General features: G+C 39.4%; 1 protein-coding gene across 3 annotated transcripts in view; it reads right to left on the bottom strand.

The window, feature by feature from the left end:
- Positions 1–16,785, bottom strand: part of ubr3 (ubiquitin protein ligase E3 component n-recognin 3) — a 38,121-nt gene that overhangs the window by 5,895 nt on the left and 15,441 nt on the right. For all 3 annotated transcript variants that reach the window (XM_084908883.1, XM_084908882.1, XM_084908884.1), the window contains 10 exons: positions 15,597–15,685; positions 11,652–11,801; positions 11,107–11,240; positions 10,557–10,667; positions 10,037–10,237; positions 9,362–9,498; positions 6,665–6,750; positions 3,120–3,225; positions 1,338–1,438; positions 229–353 (listed from right to left, as the gene is read on the bottom strand). In XM_084908883.1, coding sequence (XP_084765009.1) covers positions 229–353; positions 1,338–1,438; positions 3,120–3,225; positions 6,665–6,750; positions 9,362–9,498; positions 10,037–10,237; positions 10,557–10,667; positions 11,107–11,240; positions 11,652–11,801; positions 15,597–15,685 — 1,240 coding nt within the window. The remainder of the gene's footprint in view (positions 1–228; positions 354–1,337; positions 1,439–3,119; positions 3,226–6,664; positions 6,751–9,361; positions 9,499–10,036; positions 10,238–10,556; positions 10,668–11,106; positions 11,241–11,651; positions 11,802–15,596; positions 15,686–16,785) is intronic.

The raw sequence follows: 16,785 nt of genomic DNA, 5'->3' as shown, positions 1-16,785 counted from the left end.
AAGGGGGAAAAAACAAAGCAAATAAAGAAATTCAAGTAAAAGGCCAAAAATAAACACAATGCCATAGAATAAATATCAATACAAAATAAGAAATGGGCAGTGTACTGCATCACTAGCAGAAAGGTCACAAACTCAAGTAGTTCTGTCTCCCCCTGCAGCCACCACTCTGTGCGAAGGAGAGGGGGGGAACAGAAAAGTACGACGACACTAATGCGATTTCATTTTTACCTTCTTGAGTGCTCCAGATGTGCTCCAGGCCTGCCTTTCCTCTGAGCTGAACTTTGTTGACAGTGCAGCCAGAGCCTGAGTGAACTGCAGGTTGTACAACATCTTCACCACGCAGGTAAAGTGCTCTACAAAAAAGAAAGAAAAAAAAAAGGACAAAAGGTGACACTGTGAGCATTGTGCCACTTTGAATTCATGAAGATCTTCTCTCGTCAAACACGCTCGCTGGAGGAGGACGGCTGTTATTCACAGGGGCATTGTGTTGCAAAGTAATTAGCAGAGTGTTTCAGCTGGAAAATGTAGCCTGAAAGGTATTTAACTTGGTGACTGAAAAGAGCAACAAAGAGTGCAATTTGTTTTCTGCAGAAAAAGGGGTTGCTGACAGCTTCTGTCCTGGTCACTGTAACTAGTGTCACTACACACAATTATGCATAGAATTTTAAAAACTGGGCTTTTCCCATTATAGGAATCACATGCAGAGGACCTCTCGGAGACAGAAAATGTCTTGCTCTTTCCATTTCCCATAAAGGAATCCACCTGAAAATGCATGTTAATTCACGAGCATCTCTCACCACTCTAAAATTAAAATGTATATTCTCCATCTTCCAGAACATTGTAATAATCATTATATATCTTCAGTTCTCAGTGGTGTGCCATGTGCTACTAAGCGGCACCATCTCGAGACTAATATGGCAATCCTTAAAACAAAAATATATCTAACATACATCAAATTAACTAAAATGCAGCCATTTCCACTTATGAGCTATTCCTTCTGTTAAATCTGCCTTGTTCATGTTCCAAAACTCACTAATGATTCTTCCACTTAGGTCTCTAAGGTGGCTCTTCACAGTTTAGAAGTAAGATGGGGCAGATGCAGAAATGAAGGGCACCACAAAGGAGGTGAGAGCACTCCCATAGTCTGGGTCACGTCTTCCCGATCCCCCCCCACACACAGCCAAAGCAGCAACAGCAGCCGAGATAAGACATGCAAAATGCTTCTCATTTTCTCCTCAGCCTGGATTACGACTGATAATGGGGCTTCCCTTGTGGTGCATCCACTGAGAAAGCCCCTGCTGCCTTGTAGTGCCATGATGCAGAGAGAGTTACTGTACCTTTACGCAGAGGCTGGGGCATCGTTAACACAAAGATAATCAGGAGCGACGGGACGTCTCGAAACAGCATGGGTACCTCAGGCCTCTCTTCATCAAAGGAACTGCAAAAAAAAAAAAAGCTTAAGTTTAACCTCAAGTCAAATATCTGGGAAACCCTGGAAAGCACATACTGGACAAAGCACAAGTATCCCTTCATCAAATTAAAAAGAAATGCCAAATTTATGCAAACGGCTTAGCTGTAGCAGTTCTGCATGCGTCTTTCAGACATATACAATAATAAAACCTGTCACTTCTTGTTGATTGACATTTGTGTATAGCTACCTGTATATACAGGACAGCTGGACTCTTTTTCAAACACTTTAAATGATAAAGCAGATGTCAGAATTGTTGGTTTTACAATTAGAAGTGGAGATGAGCTTGATTTGTGCTTACGGAGGTTTCTATGCTTCGACAGTGAAATATATTTCAAGACCAACCTGTGGCAGAAATATGCAAATTTTAGACCTTCTCTGCCTGTAAACATCCTGCCATATTTTAATAAAGTAATAAGGAACATCTCTGTGTAATGTCTATGTCTGACTTGCAAAAAGCCATCTATATAAGCAGGTAGATAAGGGAAGCAATGTTATTTATTGAATATGTGGAAAGGACTTTAAAAGGTATGAGAACAAAGGTCCTGCTGTGTAAATGTGCTGAATTAATACAAGGCTTGAAAAGGCGTTCCTTGTATCTTTAATGCAACCTTAGTTACATATTCAATTTGTGTGCCATGACATCTCCATTTAAATATCTTTTGTTCTGTTGACAATTTAGCGAGGTCCCCATCTCCGCTCTCCCCTTGAAAGGCCTTGAGGGTTTTGCACTAGAGGAACTGCACTTAAAGAATAATACCTTCCATTACCAAACCACTCGCCAGTTAATTCCTTTGTGCACTTGAAGAAAGCCTTAGAAAAAAGAGAGCTTTCAACCTTCCGTCCCTTCGAACAAATTTTACTGGAATACTCTTGTTTCTATCATAAACAATAAGGTGAGGGAAATGTTTTGCATCTATGTAGAAACATCTCTCTCTGCCCTATTTAACCAGACTATATCGGGTTTACTGCCTAAGGGTGTCAATGACACTGCTCCTCCCAAAACCCTAACAAAGTATTTTTAAACGGCAAATGGGTCCACTGAGAGTGCTGTATGGCTGCGAGCACTTAACAGTAACAGGTGTAAAAGCTGTCTTACAACACTAACAGGGAGGAAAGGTTGCAAAGACTTGTACTGTATTGTTTAATGTTTGCAAGCACTTAAATTAATTTCTTTTTTTACAGCATGCAAGAAAATTCATATTTTTAAGATGTTCAAATGTAAAGTAGTCTTCAAGGCAGAGAAAGACGTGCGTGAATGAGTGCAAAGCTAGGTGGAGAGCTGAAAGGCGAGGCGCGCTGCTGGTGTGATGGCGTTGTTTCTCAGTACAGTGAATTCGAAAGGGTCGTTTCGCTCTCTGTGGAGTGCCCGGTAATTTGCTAGATGTACCAATTATTGGTATCTATGGAAACCAAGCATGGTCCCTTTTCTGTTTTTAGCACCTCTTTGTGTGGAGGAAAAGCGGCTGGGGGCAGGAGGAAATGGTGGTGTTTAGAGAGAGGACAAAGTGGCACTCTGATTGCATGTTTATGTCGATGGGTGGGGGCAGAGCTGTGTGAGAACCAGTAAAGCCTAGAAGGTATGAGCAACATATGAAAAGATTTATAGATTTCCTATTAGCAGAGGTACTTAAGGCTTTACGCCACTCACTCTGCCTCTTTAATTTGTACAATCTGAGTCAACTTCGTCCAGGGGTTGTAGGCTGAATCGATGCTGTACAGACGCATGTGCATGGCCAACACGTGAAACAGCTGATCTGAAAGAGGCAAAGACAAAACACACCATTATTATGAGGTTCATCTCTGTGTCTATTGTCACGGCAGCGTTTAACGTAGATCAAACGATGAAAGCACTTGACTCGGGCTGACTGTAGGCTAATGCTCGGCTCAGATAAAACCAGGCCAGGCCAGATGGACTCACTCTATTTCGATAGCCTTGAGCAAACTCTTCAATCGGGCTGCACCTGTTCGATGTGAAACTAATGGAACATGAAGACAGACCTCCTGTGCACACAGTTTTGCAGGTTTATACGCATGCTTTTAATAGCAGGACACCTCAGAGCCTCAACTGTCTTTGTCTGGACTCCTTTCGAGTGCCAAAATGTATGCCGAGACAAAAAAAGCAGGGAACTGTCCGGCTATTTAGAATTTAGTTATAATGTTTCAAAGTGGAGTACTGGCACAAATTAATCAGGCTTTCTTAAATCTAACCTCAACCTCAAAATTAAATGATGCTAGTTCCAATAAACCACCAAGTTTTATATAGTCTCACTGTGAGGTACAGACATATATGCAACATATTTCTGTTTAACATTTCTAATGACCAACATGAATCTTGTTGGATTCTGGCTGACAATGAATTATCACGCTGTAATGCAGCAAAGTGCTTCAAATAATCACCACTGCAAATTTGACTTTTGCGCCACCTATACTTGGAGCAACACTGCCCCCCACAGGTAAAAAACAGGCACAGCATAAAAAAGCAAAGAGTCTTTCAGTCCTCAATTGAAAACCATTTGTCTTCACTAGAGCCCATTTCATCTCATCCCTCACCACCACTCACCTCTTACCAGGAATTAACCCGGCAGAGGAAAGAAATGGAGGAGACGATTGACGATTGTTGTTTCTTATGCTAGATCACAGAAATTAAAATCCCATATACTAATGTAATTAAAACTGCGGTGCTCCATCAGCTAATTGCTGTACTCTTTAAGTCTTCTTGTCTCTCACTCCTAACCCTTTATTCAATCTGATCAACCCTACTCCCCACCTTCATTTTGATTTCCCCCGTTTTCCGTGAATGATAATTAGTACTGACTTTTGGCTTTAAAGCCAGAGTACCCGGAGAGAACCGGGATGCTGAAATGGAAAAGCAGTTAAGGAGATGGGCAGACGGATGGACAGTGGGTAAACCCTTAAAACCAAAGCCGGAAACCAAAGCAGCTAAAATCCAGTCAGACATGAGATTTATTAAACGATAACCACGTTTTGAAAAAGATCTTTAAAACCGTCAGCACAGACTTTCACTGAGGGAATACTGCTGCATACTCACATCTCACTGCACAGTGGTCTTCGTGTAAAAAAAAAAGAAGAAGAAAAAAAAAAATCACATCAGCCACACACAATCAAAGAACACAAATATCACCGCTGACACTCACCGTGTACTAGAAGACCAACAACTGAGGTCAGCACGAGTCGCCTTTAATGTCGCTGCACAGTAGGAGCCATGTAGTCCCCAAGATTAATTCAAATGTTTGCAGTTTAATAAACCCAGAACTGATGCCACTTTCAAGCCTGGACTTTGCAGATTTGATTTAGCTCATCTCAGGGGAATTGAAGAGCGCTTGCTTCTGTGGTCAATCATATCCTCGTCATTTGAAAAGACCAAACGCCTACTGCGAAACAAGCTTAGGAAAACCCCCACGGGCTCTCACAGTTAGCCGACGTCAGCTGTTTTCCCTTTAAATCCATTTCCCTAAGAAGAATGAGCACTAATGTACTGCAACTGAGTAAATTTGGCTGTCAGCATGGCTACATGGTTAATGTAGCTCAAAAATGGCAAACCTCTGGTGTGAAATCTCTTTTCAGCCACTCAGGGATGACAGGCCATTTCACTGCAGCCGCCGCAACTTTGACAGAACAATTAAACAAATGGAGAATGGCGTGTAGGCTACACGACAACCTTAACTCTCCAGACTCACCATTCACACTTCCTATTGCAATAATCCATCCTTTATTCATTTATATTTTACAACTGATTACATCTGAGATTAATTTATCTTCTAAGAACTGATAATTCAATGCAATGTTCTGATTTTCCTTTGAGATTCAGCTAAGATCACAGTTTTCCTCCTGCCCTAGACAGATGCCCTTGTCAGCTGTGACACAATCAACCAAGTCAGCACTTGACCCATTTGTCAGCTTCATTTACCCCGACTGCTCCAACTGCTCACCTGGGACACCATCTATCCTTTCCTGCCATTTCTAATCGACCCTTTGTTGTTGGGTTGTTTTTTCCCCCCTCAGCAATAGAAGTCAAATCCAAGAATGGGTTTGACTGCAAGTCAGACAATTTATTACATACCAGCTGATGGAGAACAGGATACATCCACCTGTAGTAACACATGTCACTGTAACTGATATTAAACCTCAAAACACATTTCAGAATCTGTTATTGCGCCACCAAAGATTTACATTTTATTCTTTTCCTGCACCAACTTTGTCTTACACTGTAAACACGACATATGAGACAATTTTCCAAAAACTACATTAAGCTCATCAACTGATTTTCGTTAGAGGGGGTTTAAAAAGAAAAAAAAGCAAAATGTGTAAAAATAACTGCATTCCTAAACAGTTAATACAACACTTTTCTGAAACTCATTAAGTTAAAGGCGAATGTCTGCACATCAATCGGATTTCTAGTCTGCTTCAACAACTGTTGATATGATATTGTAGTTTGTATCATGGTTTCTGTGTCAGTTTCAGAAATAAAAGTATATACGTGATCATTACTGGGGAAAATGAACTGTTAACATAGACATATAGGCTAAATCTGATAATAAAAACGTGATGAAGCATTAAACTACACAAAAAAATTATGTATACTGCTCCTTGAAATACAGCCATTATCTTTTGTTGCATTGGCCTTGGTTCACCCAGGAGTAGTCTGCTTTCAGTGATAGGGGGTTTTTGCTATCCAGTGTGTGTAATAAAAAAAATCCCCTTACCTGAGAACTTTTGGTTAGACTGTGCTTTTAACTTTCATGTCATGCTTTAGAGGAGATTCAACCAGCCTGGGGACCATTTTTGAACATTTTTGGAGCCTCAGATCTAACAGAAATACTTGTTTGTTGTGACCCATGTCATTTTGGCTTCATTCTATCCTTTTAATTGATTTGTTTTTGAACTTTTTTGATGTTGTGGCCCTTTTTTTCTGAGAAAACATTTTTTTATAAACACACGTCTTGCTGTATGTTTGCTAGGAGACACAGATTGTGAATATTAAAATAAATCAAGATTCTTTTTTTGAATTGTTCATTTGAATTTCGTTAAATTGTAATTCTTTTAACATTTAAAAGAGGCAGTAGTATCAAGCCACAAGTGTCACACATGGTATGGAATATAAGATCCAATACAATGAGTCGAAAATTAATAAAAAATATAAAAATAAGAGCAAGTGAGGGAGAAGCTACTCACTGAGACATGAGCGTTTGGCAGCTGCACTGGCTCCTCCAGAACACAAGTTTCCTCCTCGATGCACAAGTTCCAACTCCAGGTTTGTCCTGAGGTGACAGAGACATGAGCATTAGCAGACAGGAGGTACACATATTAGACAATTCAGCTGGTACACATGTGAAACACACTAGACATGCACAAAAATACATATACATCTCCCTTGCACATATTCAGGTGAAAGTCTAAGATTAAAAATCTCCTTTTAAACAGAGACTGAACCAAGTTGGCAGCAGACATAAAGGTACTATACTGTATACATATACCAGAGCTAAAGCAGATTTCTTCAGTGTTAAGACTCAATTAAACATTATAAAAAGCACCATTTACAAGTTTGCATCAATACGATAGGTTTCCAGGCTCGTCTACACAGCTGGCTCTGTTCTTCGAGCAGCAGCATCAACAGCATCAAAGCTTACATGGATCATCCATTTAAGAATATTTTACTTTTGACCTAGCAAACTTATTTCACGTAAAATGCATGTTTATTAATAGGTGTTAATACTGCCCAATTGTATAAACTGAGACATTTGCCACTTAAGAAGAAAAAAAAAAAAGCCAACTTCCTTACAGGACAACAGCAGAGAGCACGGATGTCTGTGAGGGAAGGTGTGTGTGTGTGTGTGTGTGTGTGTGTGTATTGGCATAAATGGCTGATGATCAACATATTCAGCTTTTGGTTACATGGCCTGGCTCTTTTACCAATTTGATTAGGAAGATGAAGGATGCTGCCTAGTCACGCCATTTGCTATTTAATGCGCCTATTTTGCAGCAGCAATTCCATATCAAATAAGTGACAGCTTTCCAAGACTGATTTTGCACAAGCTAAACCATTAGCATAAAAGCCTTTCCGAATACAGTTCGTGCATAATCCCCAATACGGATTTCTCATGCATATCGACACATTTTTCCTTCTGAATTTTAATTCATGCTATTTCACACAGAGAACTAAAACACTGAAAAAATAGGTAAAAACAGATAGGCATCGCTAAAATAAGACTGATCTGGGCCTGTTTTCAGCCTATCACTGGCCATTTCTTCCTGTGGGCCAATGAGGAGGGGGGCAAATCCTCGGGTTTCCTGGGAGAAAAAGCAATTTCACTTAGATAATGCAGCCACGGTGAAGCTCCATCTGGCTTTTGCTGATAAGAGCACCCCTGTGACAGAGGAATTTTCCACTCCTCAGGCAATTTGCGCTGTTCATTGAACTTCAGAGAGCCAACAGGCACCCAGACACACTCAAGGGATCATTCCGTTCAGGGCGGAGGGCTGAGGGAACCACAGCATTGGGTGGGCAAAAGGCCTCGGTGGTTACGCTTCAAAAAGGGCAAAGTTTTTGGAATGGGAGTGGGGTGGAGTCAGAGACCCCAAGGTGAACTGGAGGGCAGTCATTTCTCTTACCTGTGACCAGTCTGCTGAGAACATACAAAAAACCCAGAGAAAGGACTGTGTAATTTTGACTTTTCAGCCATTCCAGTATATTTTGTGGCTAACGATTGATGCAATTAATACTGCACACTGCTAGTTAATCCCAAGACAAGCAGAAAAGAGACGTGATTTGGCGAGCTTGCCATAACTTGGTGAGAAGAAACACCTGAAAGATGCATTCAGAGTGTGTAATCATTGTATCCTCAATCAGACATAATCAGTAGGAAGGGAGTAAGAGTGAGTAGTATTTTACTGCAGACTATCGTGACAAAGCTGCTTATACTGGTTTGGAAAACACTTTTAAGACCAACAATGAGAAGCACAAAGAGAAACAACTCAAATAACTATGCATTTCGGTCCAAAATTTTTGCTGTACAACTTATAAACTCCAGTACTGAATTTCAGTATAAGTTATTCAGAAGCCTTTCAGGAGTAAAAAACTAGAGAAGACTTTGTTCACACTAAAGAGAGGATTCTACTGTCTGTTTGCATGAAGGATCATTGCTATTCAAGTTGAAGATCTGACATTAACCGACAAAAGAAAGAGCAGAAAGGTATCTAAAGCGCTGCAGCCAACAGTCAGCGGTGTGTTCAAGTGTGTAAAACTGTGTGAGTTTGTGGAGAAAGAGGAGCTCCATGAAGGAATGCAGTGAATCAAAAAGAATCCATAAAGGCTAGAAGGACACCAAATATACCTTTTTAAAAAAAAAAAAAAATGTATTCAGGGTGCCAAGTATTCCTCTATACAGGGAAAAACTGCTCAGCGATTGAAGGACTGAGTTCTCACAAAGCTCCTTATACTCAAGTGCAATCTGCCATAAGGTAAAAGGTCTGTTTGATGTAGACAAAAGGGTTCAGAAGAATTCTGTTTATTAATGTCACTCTCATGCAGCATCCTTTAAGACTGGAAAGCAGGTTAAAGAGACTACTAGTTCACAAACAACAGAAGTTAAGCTAATGCTTCTGATCTGAATGAAAGTGGGCTGTATCATTTTCCACAAAAAAGCAACTAGTTTAACAGATTATCATCTTATCCCTTCCACAGCTCCAAGCCCCTATTTCCCCTAATTTCTGAATTTATTAACCACATTTGACCTTTCCCTGTATTTTTGCTCGGAACGTTTCCAAAAATGGAGGTTTTTCCAATGCACAGTCACAGAGGAGTTATTAATGTTAAAATCCTGGAAAATAAGTAGTGTTAAATTTTAAATCCCACTATAACTTGGTTCTTACCTTGCCACTGAATACATGAAGAGGAAATCATTGTCAGGGGAGCCAGGGTTCCTGCCATAGTCCATGTACTTCTTCTGGGTGGTGTTCTTGATGTCTTTGATTACTAACTCCATCTCTTTACTCAAATTAGACTCCGTCTGGAGATTAAGACCAAAAACAACAATAAATTAAGTCAAAGTATCGATTAACCTAAAGCAGTGGTTACAAACTCATTTTGGATCATGGGCCACATACAGCCCAGTGGGCTGGACTAGTGAAACTACATGATAAATGGGACAAATGCATTGCAAAGATTCAAAGAAAATGTCCATTTGCTTGTATTTAATTATTTATTTTTTTGGTAATAACAAATTGGGCAGATATTTCAAGTCTATTTGTGGTAATCTGAAAGCTGAAAATGTCTGGTGCACAGGTCACGTGCAAACAAAAAGTTGAAAAAGACAATAAAACATTGGCATTTGAGAAATTTTTAGAGTTAAAATGGCATCAATCTAGCTTAAGCAAAAAAAAGGAGAGAACAGTCTCTATGAAAAAGAACCGCCCTGTTTCAATCTCCATCAACGCTACAATCTAAAGTACTGTTTTCAGTCATTAATATCACTGCCAATGTGGCCACTCGCTAAATGCAGAGTACAGATTTAAAGACATGCTGTCTGGTTTAATCATCAAACTTACTGGGAACAGGCCAGGTTTCTCCTGAAGTTCTTCCACCTCTTTTACGAGCACAGACGTCTTCTTGTTTGTGGGTGTGTGCCAGGTACCGGCTTCAGTGCCCCTCCCAGGGCGACAGGGGAGGACACTATTGGCAAACTGTCGACACAGCGGGCATGTAAACTCACCCTTGTCAACAGAGAAACCCTGGAGGACCTGGTCATTCTGGGAGTGGAGAAAAAAAACAAACAAACAAACAAAAAATCATCAAATGTGACCTACAGTATAGAATCTAAACTCAATAGTTAAGAGAATTTTCAGCTGAAAGGTCTAAACATATAAGGCTCTAGCTCCAAACATCATCATATAATTTTAATTTCCAATTAAACATGGTTAAAAAAAAAAAAAAAAAAAAAAAAATCAGACAAATAGGAAACAGAGACTCTTGATATTTAAACATGAGTAATGGTCTGAATGATTAATTAACTGACATAGTTGACCAATAAAGCAAACTATTATTCCATGAGGTCAGGCTTATCCTCACCCTCAGAGACTCCATGTAGGACTTATGGCAATCTATATGCAAAGTGTGTCCACAGGTCTGGACATAGACGCCACCATCCCAACCTATTGACACTGACTGCAGACAAGAACTCTGCAGAAATCATAAGAGAAAAAAAAACATCCATTAGAGAATACATCTTCAGGCTCCTGTCTTTCAGGAAAATGTATTTTATTTTAAGGTGCTGAGAAGTTTAACAAACTGAATAAAACAAATGTAAATAAGTTTGTGTTACTTATGAAGCAAATGGTCATCTTTGGATTTATTATATTCAATACTCAGAGTGATCACTGTTTAGAGAATAACACACATAATGTCACAGAGGCCTATAAATAACATTTTAGACAAATTTAAGCTTACAGCTTCAACACCTAAGAACAGGTGTAGATTCTCACTTTAGTGACATACATTTAAAATAGATCTCAGTAAGAGGCTATTTTAAGATTTAAGATAAATCCATATCCACAATAGTGATCTGTGACTTTTTTAATCTTTTGTGTATAGGCATTGGTATTTTCTGTGAATCACGTACATCTTTGAAGAACTGTTGCATGAGTGTGAGCCTGACATCATTAGCCGCGCCGCACGTGTCTGCTGGGTAAACGTGTTCCTCATCGCTCGTCGGCAGATTTTTAGGCTCCGTGCTTTTGCAGCGGTGCCCAAGCACTACAACACAGAAACAACCGTCAGCCACAATGATTTTAAGTTAATATGATGAACATTTTATGAATAAGACATGGCATGCGGGATGAGATGTTCCAGTGAGAAAAGTTGCACTCTGTGGCAGTGGGCAGACATTATCCAGGCTGCTAACTAGGATTATTCACAATAATTTGTCAATTATTTTTCAAACCAATAAATTATTATTTAGACTTTTACACTTAAGACTTAAATTTCTAAAAATATATTAAAATTAAGCAGAAATACAGATTTTTTTTTTCAACTTAAAGTTTGATGGTGTCCAGTCACTGAAGACAGTAATGATATAGGTGATCCACTGATGGTCACTGACAGCAAATTTTGTTTCAAGGTCAGGAGCTTCATGTTGGAAGATGAAATTGCTGGCAAATGACTTACCTGAAGAGGCTTGGAGGAGAACTACTAGGCCAGTGGGTCGGTCCTCAGTGGAAGGTCCACTCTGGCCACAGATGACGCAGTCATAAAGGATCTCGGACTCCATCACTTCAGATGCTCCTAAGTCCATGGCTGCTTCAGTGTCAGGGGATTCTGCCACAATAAAGACAAAAAGACAAACATTTCATGCAAAATTTAATGTAACAGTGTTGAAAAAAGTATGTTGATTAAAAAATATATATATAAATACACAAATTAAAACGAACAATGACTAAAAGCTATAAAAAGAAATTCTGGGAACATTCAGAATATAAAAAACACCTGGAGGTAATGATTCCTGAAAGGTTTCTCTTTGCATAGACCAGAAATCAAATCAACAGTTTAATAGTTTAATAAAGCGAGGTCACCGCAAGCCACTCAGGTAGAAAAAAAACTCTATTAAGCAACATTACTCTTCCAGTAAAGAGTAAAAAATTTAATTTCACTTCCTAGTACTGGAATGTAAAAACAACAAGAGCTCAGAAAGGAAACAGGGTGATAAAATTTGTACACTGGGCTCCAAAAAAAATAAATCAATCAATCAAACCACATTTAAAAATACTGGCAACCATTGATGCTACCCCTCAGCCTCCTAGTAGATATACCTATGGTACTGATTTCAAAATCCTATGTCATCTTGTTCTCAACCATATTCACAAGATTTTCAGAAAACTTACTCTGACCTTGAGGCCTGCTCACTGAGATTTGAACTCTGTTGCCTCATTCTCGAGCTATCACATACACAAACTTAGGTGTCCACGCCGTCCACTTGTCCGGCGGAACGACTCCATCAGCCTTTTATGGCTGAAGTGTAAAAACTTTATTCCTATCCCAATAAACTATCACAGTAAAAAAAATATATATATAAACGAAAAAAAGTATGCTGGTTTTAAATAATTAAATAATTAAAAATGTCAGTGCCTTTGTCAAGGGTCAGGTGGTTGTATCCCTTCCACAGATCCAAAGCGTGATCTATCAGAGCAAAAAAACTTCACAAGATAAAGTAGTACCACTATCTAGTAGTGTCTCTAAACCTCATTTTGTAAGGGAAAACAAGGCCAAATGCTTGGAGTGGCCTGGACAATTTGACTACACCCTCCAGAGAAGAAGTACCTCTTGATTTTTTAAGAGGCCTGACATACCTTCTGGTTTTCATCTCTGTGGAAAAGGATTCACACTACAGCAGGATAATGAACTCAAACACATAAAGGCTTCACAAAAACTACTTGAAAACCAAAGAAGACCGAGAAGTGCTGCTGACTATCACAGACTATCCTTTACAATCTCCCACCTCAGTCTCACTGAACATTTATTTGACACTCAAAGACAAAAAGGTCTGACATACAAAGAAGCTTTCTGGAGTATTATCAGATGACACTGGGATGGCATGCTAGCTTGTGAGTGCTGAAAGGAAAGCAAAAAGTGAAACGCATGATATCACTCTCATTCTGATGTTACTTGTAATGGAAACATCTGTACTGATTTCAATAAAAGCATGTCCCCCAGTGCTCTTCCTGCATACACAGTGGGGTTTTAAAAATACTGGGAACTAAAATGGGATTTGTTTTCTACTACTCCTCACATGTCAGTCTGGCACAGTGCTAGAAATTACTTACTGATGTGAAATTCATTTTGAATGTTAAAAACTGTGTTCAATTTGAGCAATAAACATCGCGGAAATGTCGAGCTGTGTTACAAATCGATTTATTGCTTTTTGGGAAAACATGTTCGCAGGAGAGGTCACCGTGTTCCTGAGGAAATGAAAGTTGTTTGCATTCGATGTCAGTGCTACAGTTGTACCCTCAGGCCATCTGAGTACATAGAGCCATAAACGTACGTGCATGTGTACACACAGACACACACACAAAAAGCAAGACAGCTAGCACACCAGCAACAGCATGAATTTGTGGCACCCTCCTAAAAATATTGCATGTTAAGGTTGGCGCCTAGTTCTTAGAAAAGGTTAGACTCAAACTATAAAATAGACCCCAAATCAAAAACCACGACAGCTAAACCACTGCAACATCCATCCATCCATTTCTTCTCCTTATCCAATTTAGGGTTTCGGAAGGGGGAGCAGGAGTCTACCCCAGCTGGCATAGGGCGAGAGGCAGGGTACACCTCGGATAGGTCGCCAGTCTATCACCGGCCAACTCATAAGCAACCATCAGATTCAAAACTATGGCCAACTCATATCCTCCAATTAACTTCATGCCAGGTATGTCTTTGGACTGGGAGAGGAAGCAGGACAACATGGAGAGAACCAGACACTTAAAACCCCATGACCATCTTGCTGTGAGGCAATGGTACTAACCGCCCCATCACTGTGCTGCCGTCCTACTGCAACATATTACTAAAAAGATCCTAGTTAACAAACTATCTTAATAACATCTACATAGAATTGCATCCATTTGGCTTAATTAAAGATGCCATCTTTGATATTTCTGCTTCCAGCAATACAGAAGAGGAAACAGGAATTTGATGTGTGGTGAATTAAAACGTAACATTTAAAATTTCAGCTGCAAGATCTTTTTCCAAAAAAAAAAAAAAAAAACAGCACTAAGTTGACTCTGAATGATCCAGAGTATTTCTGCTACAGATACAGCATTTCACAGACGGGTCTGTTTAACAGAGTAAGGCGGAGACTGAATAAACAATAATCATAATAATAACAAAAATAATAATAATTTTTCTTTGTGCCGATATTGTCACCAACATAATGGAAATACTCATGTTATGTTGTGAAAATCCAGCACTGAGACTGCAGCTGGTGTTCTGGCTCGGCAGTGAGTGCTTAGAAAGACATCAGAACAGTCCTTCTGAACACACCGGCCATTATTCATTTGCTAACCATGCTGTGTCAGAGGGGGGCCCTGGGAGTCCAGTCTACCATTAGTGCTTTGATCTTATGTGCCCTCACAGCCAGCAGCCACCCACACTCCCACAGGATCACCCTACTCGCAATTTCTCCTGAAAGGCCTGTAGAGACCGTACGCACGGGCTCGTCCCACTGTCACCTTGCCCCAGTGAAAAACATACAGCAATGATGAGTTTATTTTAGCTAACAGTGCTTCAAGGGCTACAGTGGCAAAATGTCCTTGAAACAGAAAGTGGTAATATGTGTTTTATGATTTTTAAAAGGTCTTTCCCTCCTGCAGTACTGCACAAAAATATAAGACATTAAGGGTAAAATAAGGACGTTTAAAAAAAAAAAAAAAAAAAAATGCAATGAATCGTTTTCTTATTTACTAATAACTTCTGACAAAGTACAGCAGACAATACTAATCAATACTTCACATTTTTCACAGTTTAAGTACTTGGAGATGAAGGTTGATCCAAGCGTCGTGGAAAACTTGCTACAGCTTATCTATGGATTTATTCTGTCTTTACTGCTTTTAATTCTAGATTGACTAACTTAGATCCTTAATATCGAATTCATAAATTCTGTATTGATTATTAATTTAGAACCAATTAATAGTACAGTATTATTTACACTGTAGTTTGTGGTGTGTTTTTAGGTGACTAAGTAATTGTGCTACTTTGCGATGCAGAAACACATCACCCTTTGCATATAATTGTATATCTGCCATTTAACTTGGTGTTACTTGTCCAGACTAACTCATAAAACTTCAAGCTGCAGGGAACAGCTGTGATTGGGTTATGCCGCCATGTGGTGAGAAATATATGATACTGTGATATGATATTGCACATGTTTGCATTGTTTTTTTGCAGTTTTCATTTCATAACTGTCAAATGCCTGCGAGCAATGATCATGAAGCTGGCGCTACTGCTGCTGCTTTTCTGCAAACAGACTTTAGCTACATATCATATTTAAGATTTTTAAGCTCAGAAACTCTAAAGTATACATAACAAGCTGGCAAAAAAGAAGATCAGTCAGCCTTTTCTTACCGACATCCATGGCTGTTTCCATGAAACTCTTCTGCCTGGAGGCAAATTCAGCAAGCAGTTTCTGCTGTCTCTCTCTAGCCCTCTGACGCCTGAAAGAAAGAAAAACAGAAATTTTTTGGTAGATATGAAGTAGTTTGTTTGATAGGTCACTGAGATCATAACCAAATAAATGCCATGTGTCTATATTTCCATATAATCTAATCAACTACTGAAAGAATTTGCTTTAATTCCCCCGATCAGATTGTTTTGAGGGAGATACAATCAGTCCTGTGATAAATGATTGTCCCTCATTTACCGAAACAGCAATTTCTTGAACTGATGGAAAGTGTTGCATAATATGGTGATTTTTTTCTTCCTTTTAAGAGGATTTATTATTAGCGTTTCCCTTTGAATAAGTGATCCCTCAGTATTCTGGGGAAAAGTATGCCTGTTGTGCAGAGCTTGCTTGATCACCCATAGCATGTGCATGTAACAGGGGCTATTTTCACATACACAGGATGTTTCTGATTTCAACAAGGCTGCGTTTTAAAATTTGGAAAGGCTGATTATTAAGCTAATCTGGTGGGTTTAGTTCTCACCAGTGCATATAAAGGCGAGCGCTGACTGTAAATTAAGTCCCTAATAAGAGGACATAAACAAATGCTGACAGGAGTGTCACAGCTCAATAGTTTCACTGATGGCTTAAGGGGTACCGACAACCAGACTGAAGAATGGCCTTCTTAGTTCTCACTGCCACCGCCTATATTGCTGTGTGACGGACACTGATCTAGTTCAGGGGAACAGAAGAGGCTGTAACTTTAATTTTAGCTGTGGGGTGAAGCCAACCAACCCCAGAAGCAGACTGTTATCAAATCGCTATAAGCCGTTCCATCATCATTAAAGTAGGGGAAGGAGAGGACTAGTGGGTGAATGTGTGGTGAAAAGGCAAATCCTGCACATTTTAACTTTTCACACAGTCAATGGAGTGCATTTCCATTCAAATACAAGATGTACAAAGCCAGCAGCAATAGAGCCACTATTTATGTGGATTTATATCGAATAAGAACATAAGAAATCATTACATTAAAGCACACATTAAAGCATATCTGCATCTTGCACATCTGGACCTCTAGTCAAGATAATTAGATTAAATATTAAAAATCTCTTTATTTACACTCACATGTCTTATAAATGATAACAATACCATGAC

Source organism: Perissodus microlepis, chromosome 16 (assembly GCF_051167445.1).
Source record: "Perissodus microlepis isolate ML-2025 ecotype Zambia chromosome 16, ASM5116744v1, whole genome shotgun sequence".
In the NCBI taxonomy this organism is placed as follows: Eukaryota; Metazoa; Chordata; class Actinopteri; order Cichliformes; family Cichlidae; genus Perissodus; species Perissodus microlepis.
The sequence above is the reverse complement of the archived record's forward strand: the minus strand, read 5'-3'. Positions and strand labels throughout refer to the sequence as shown.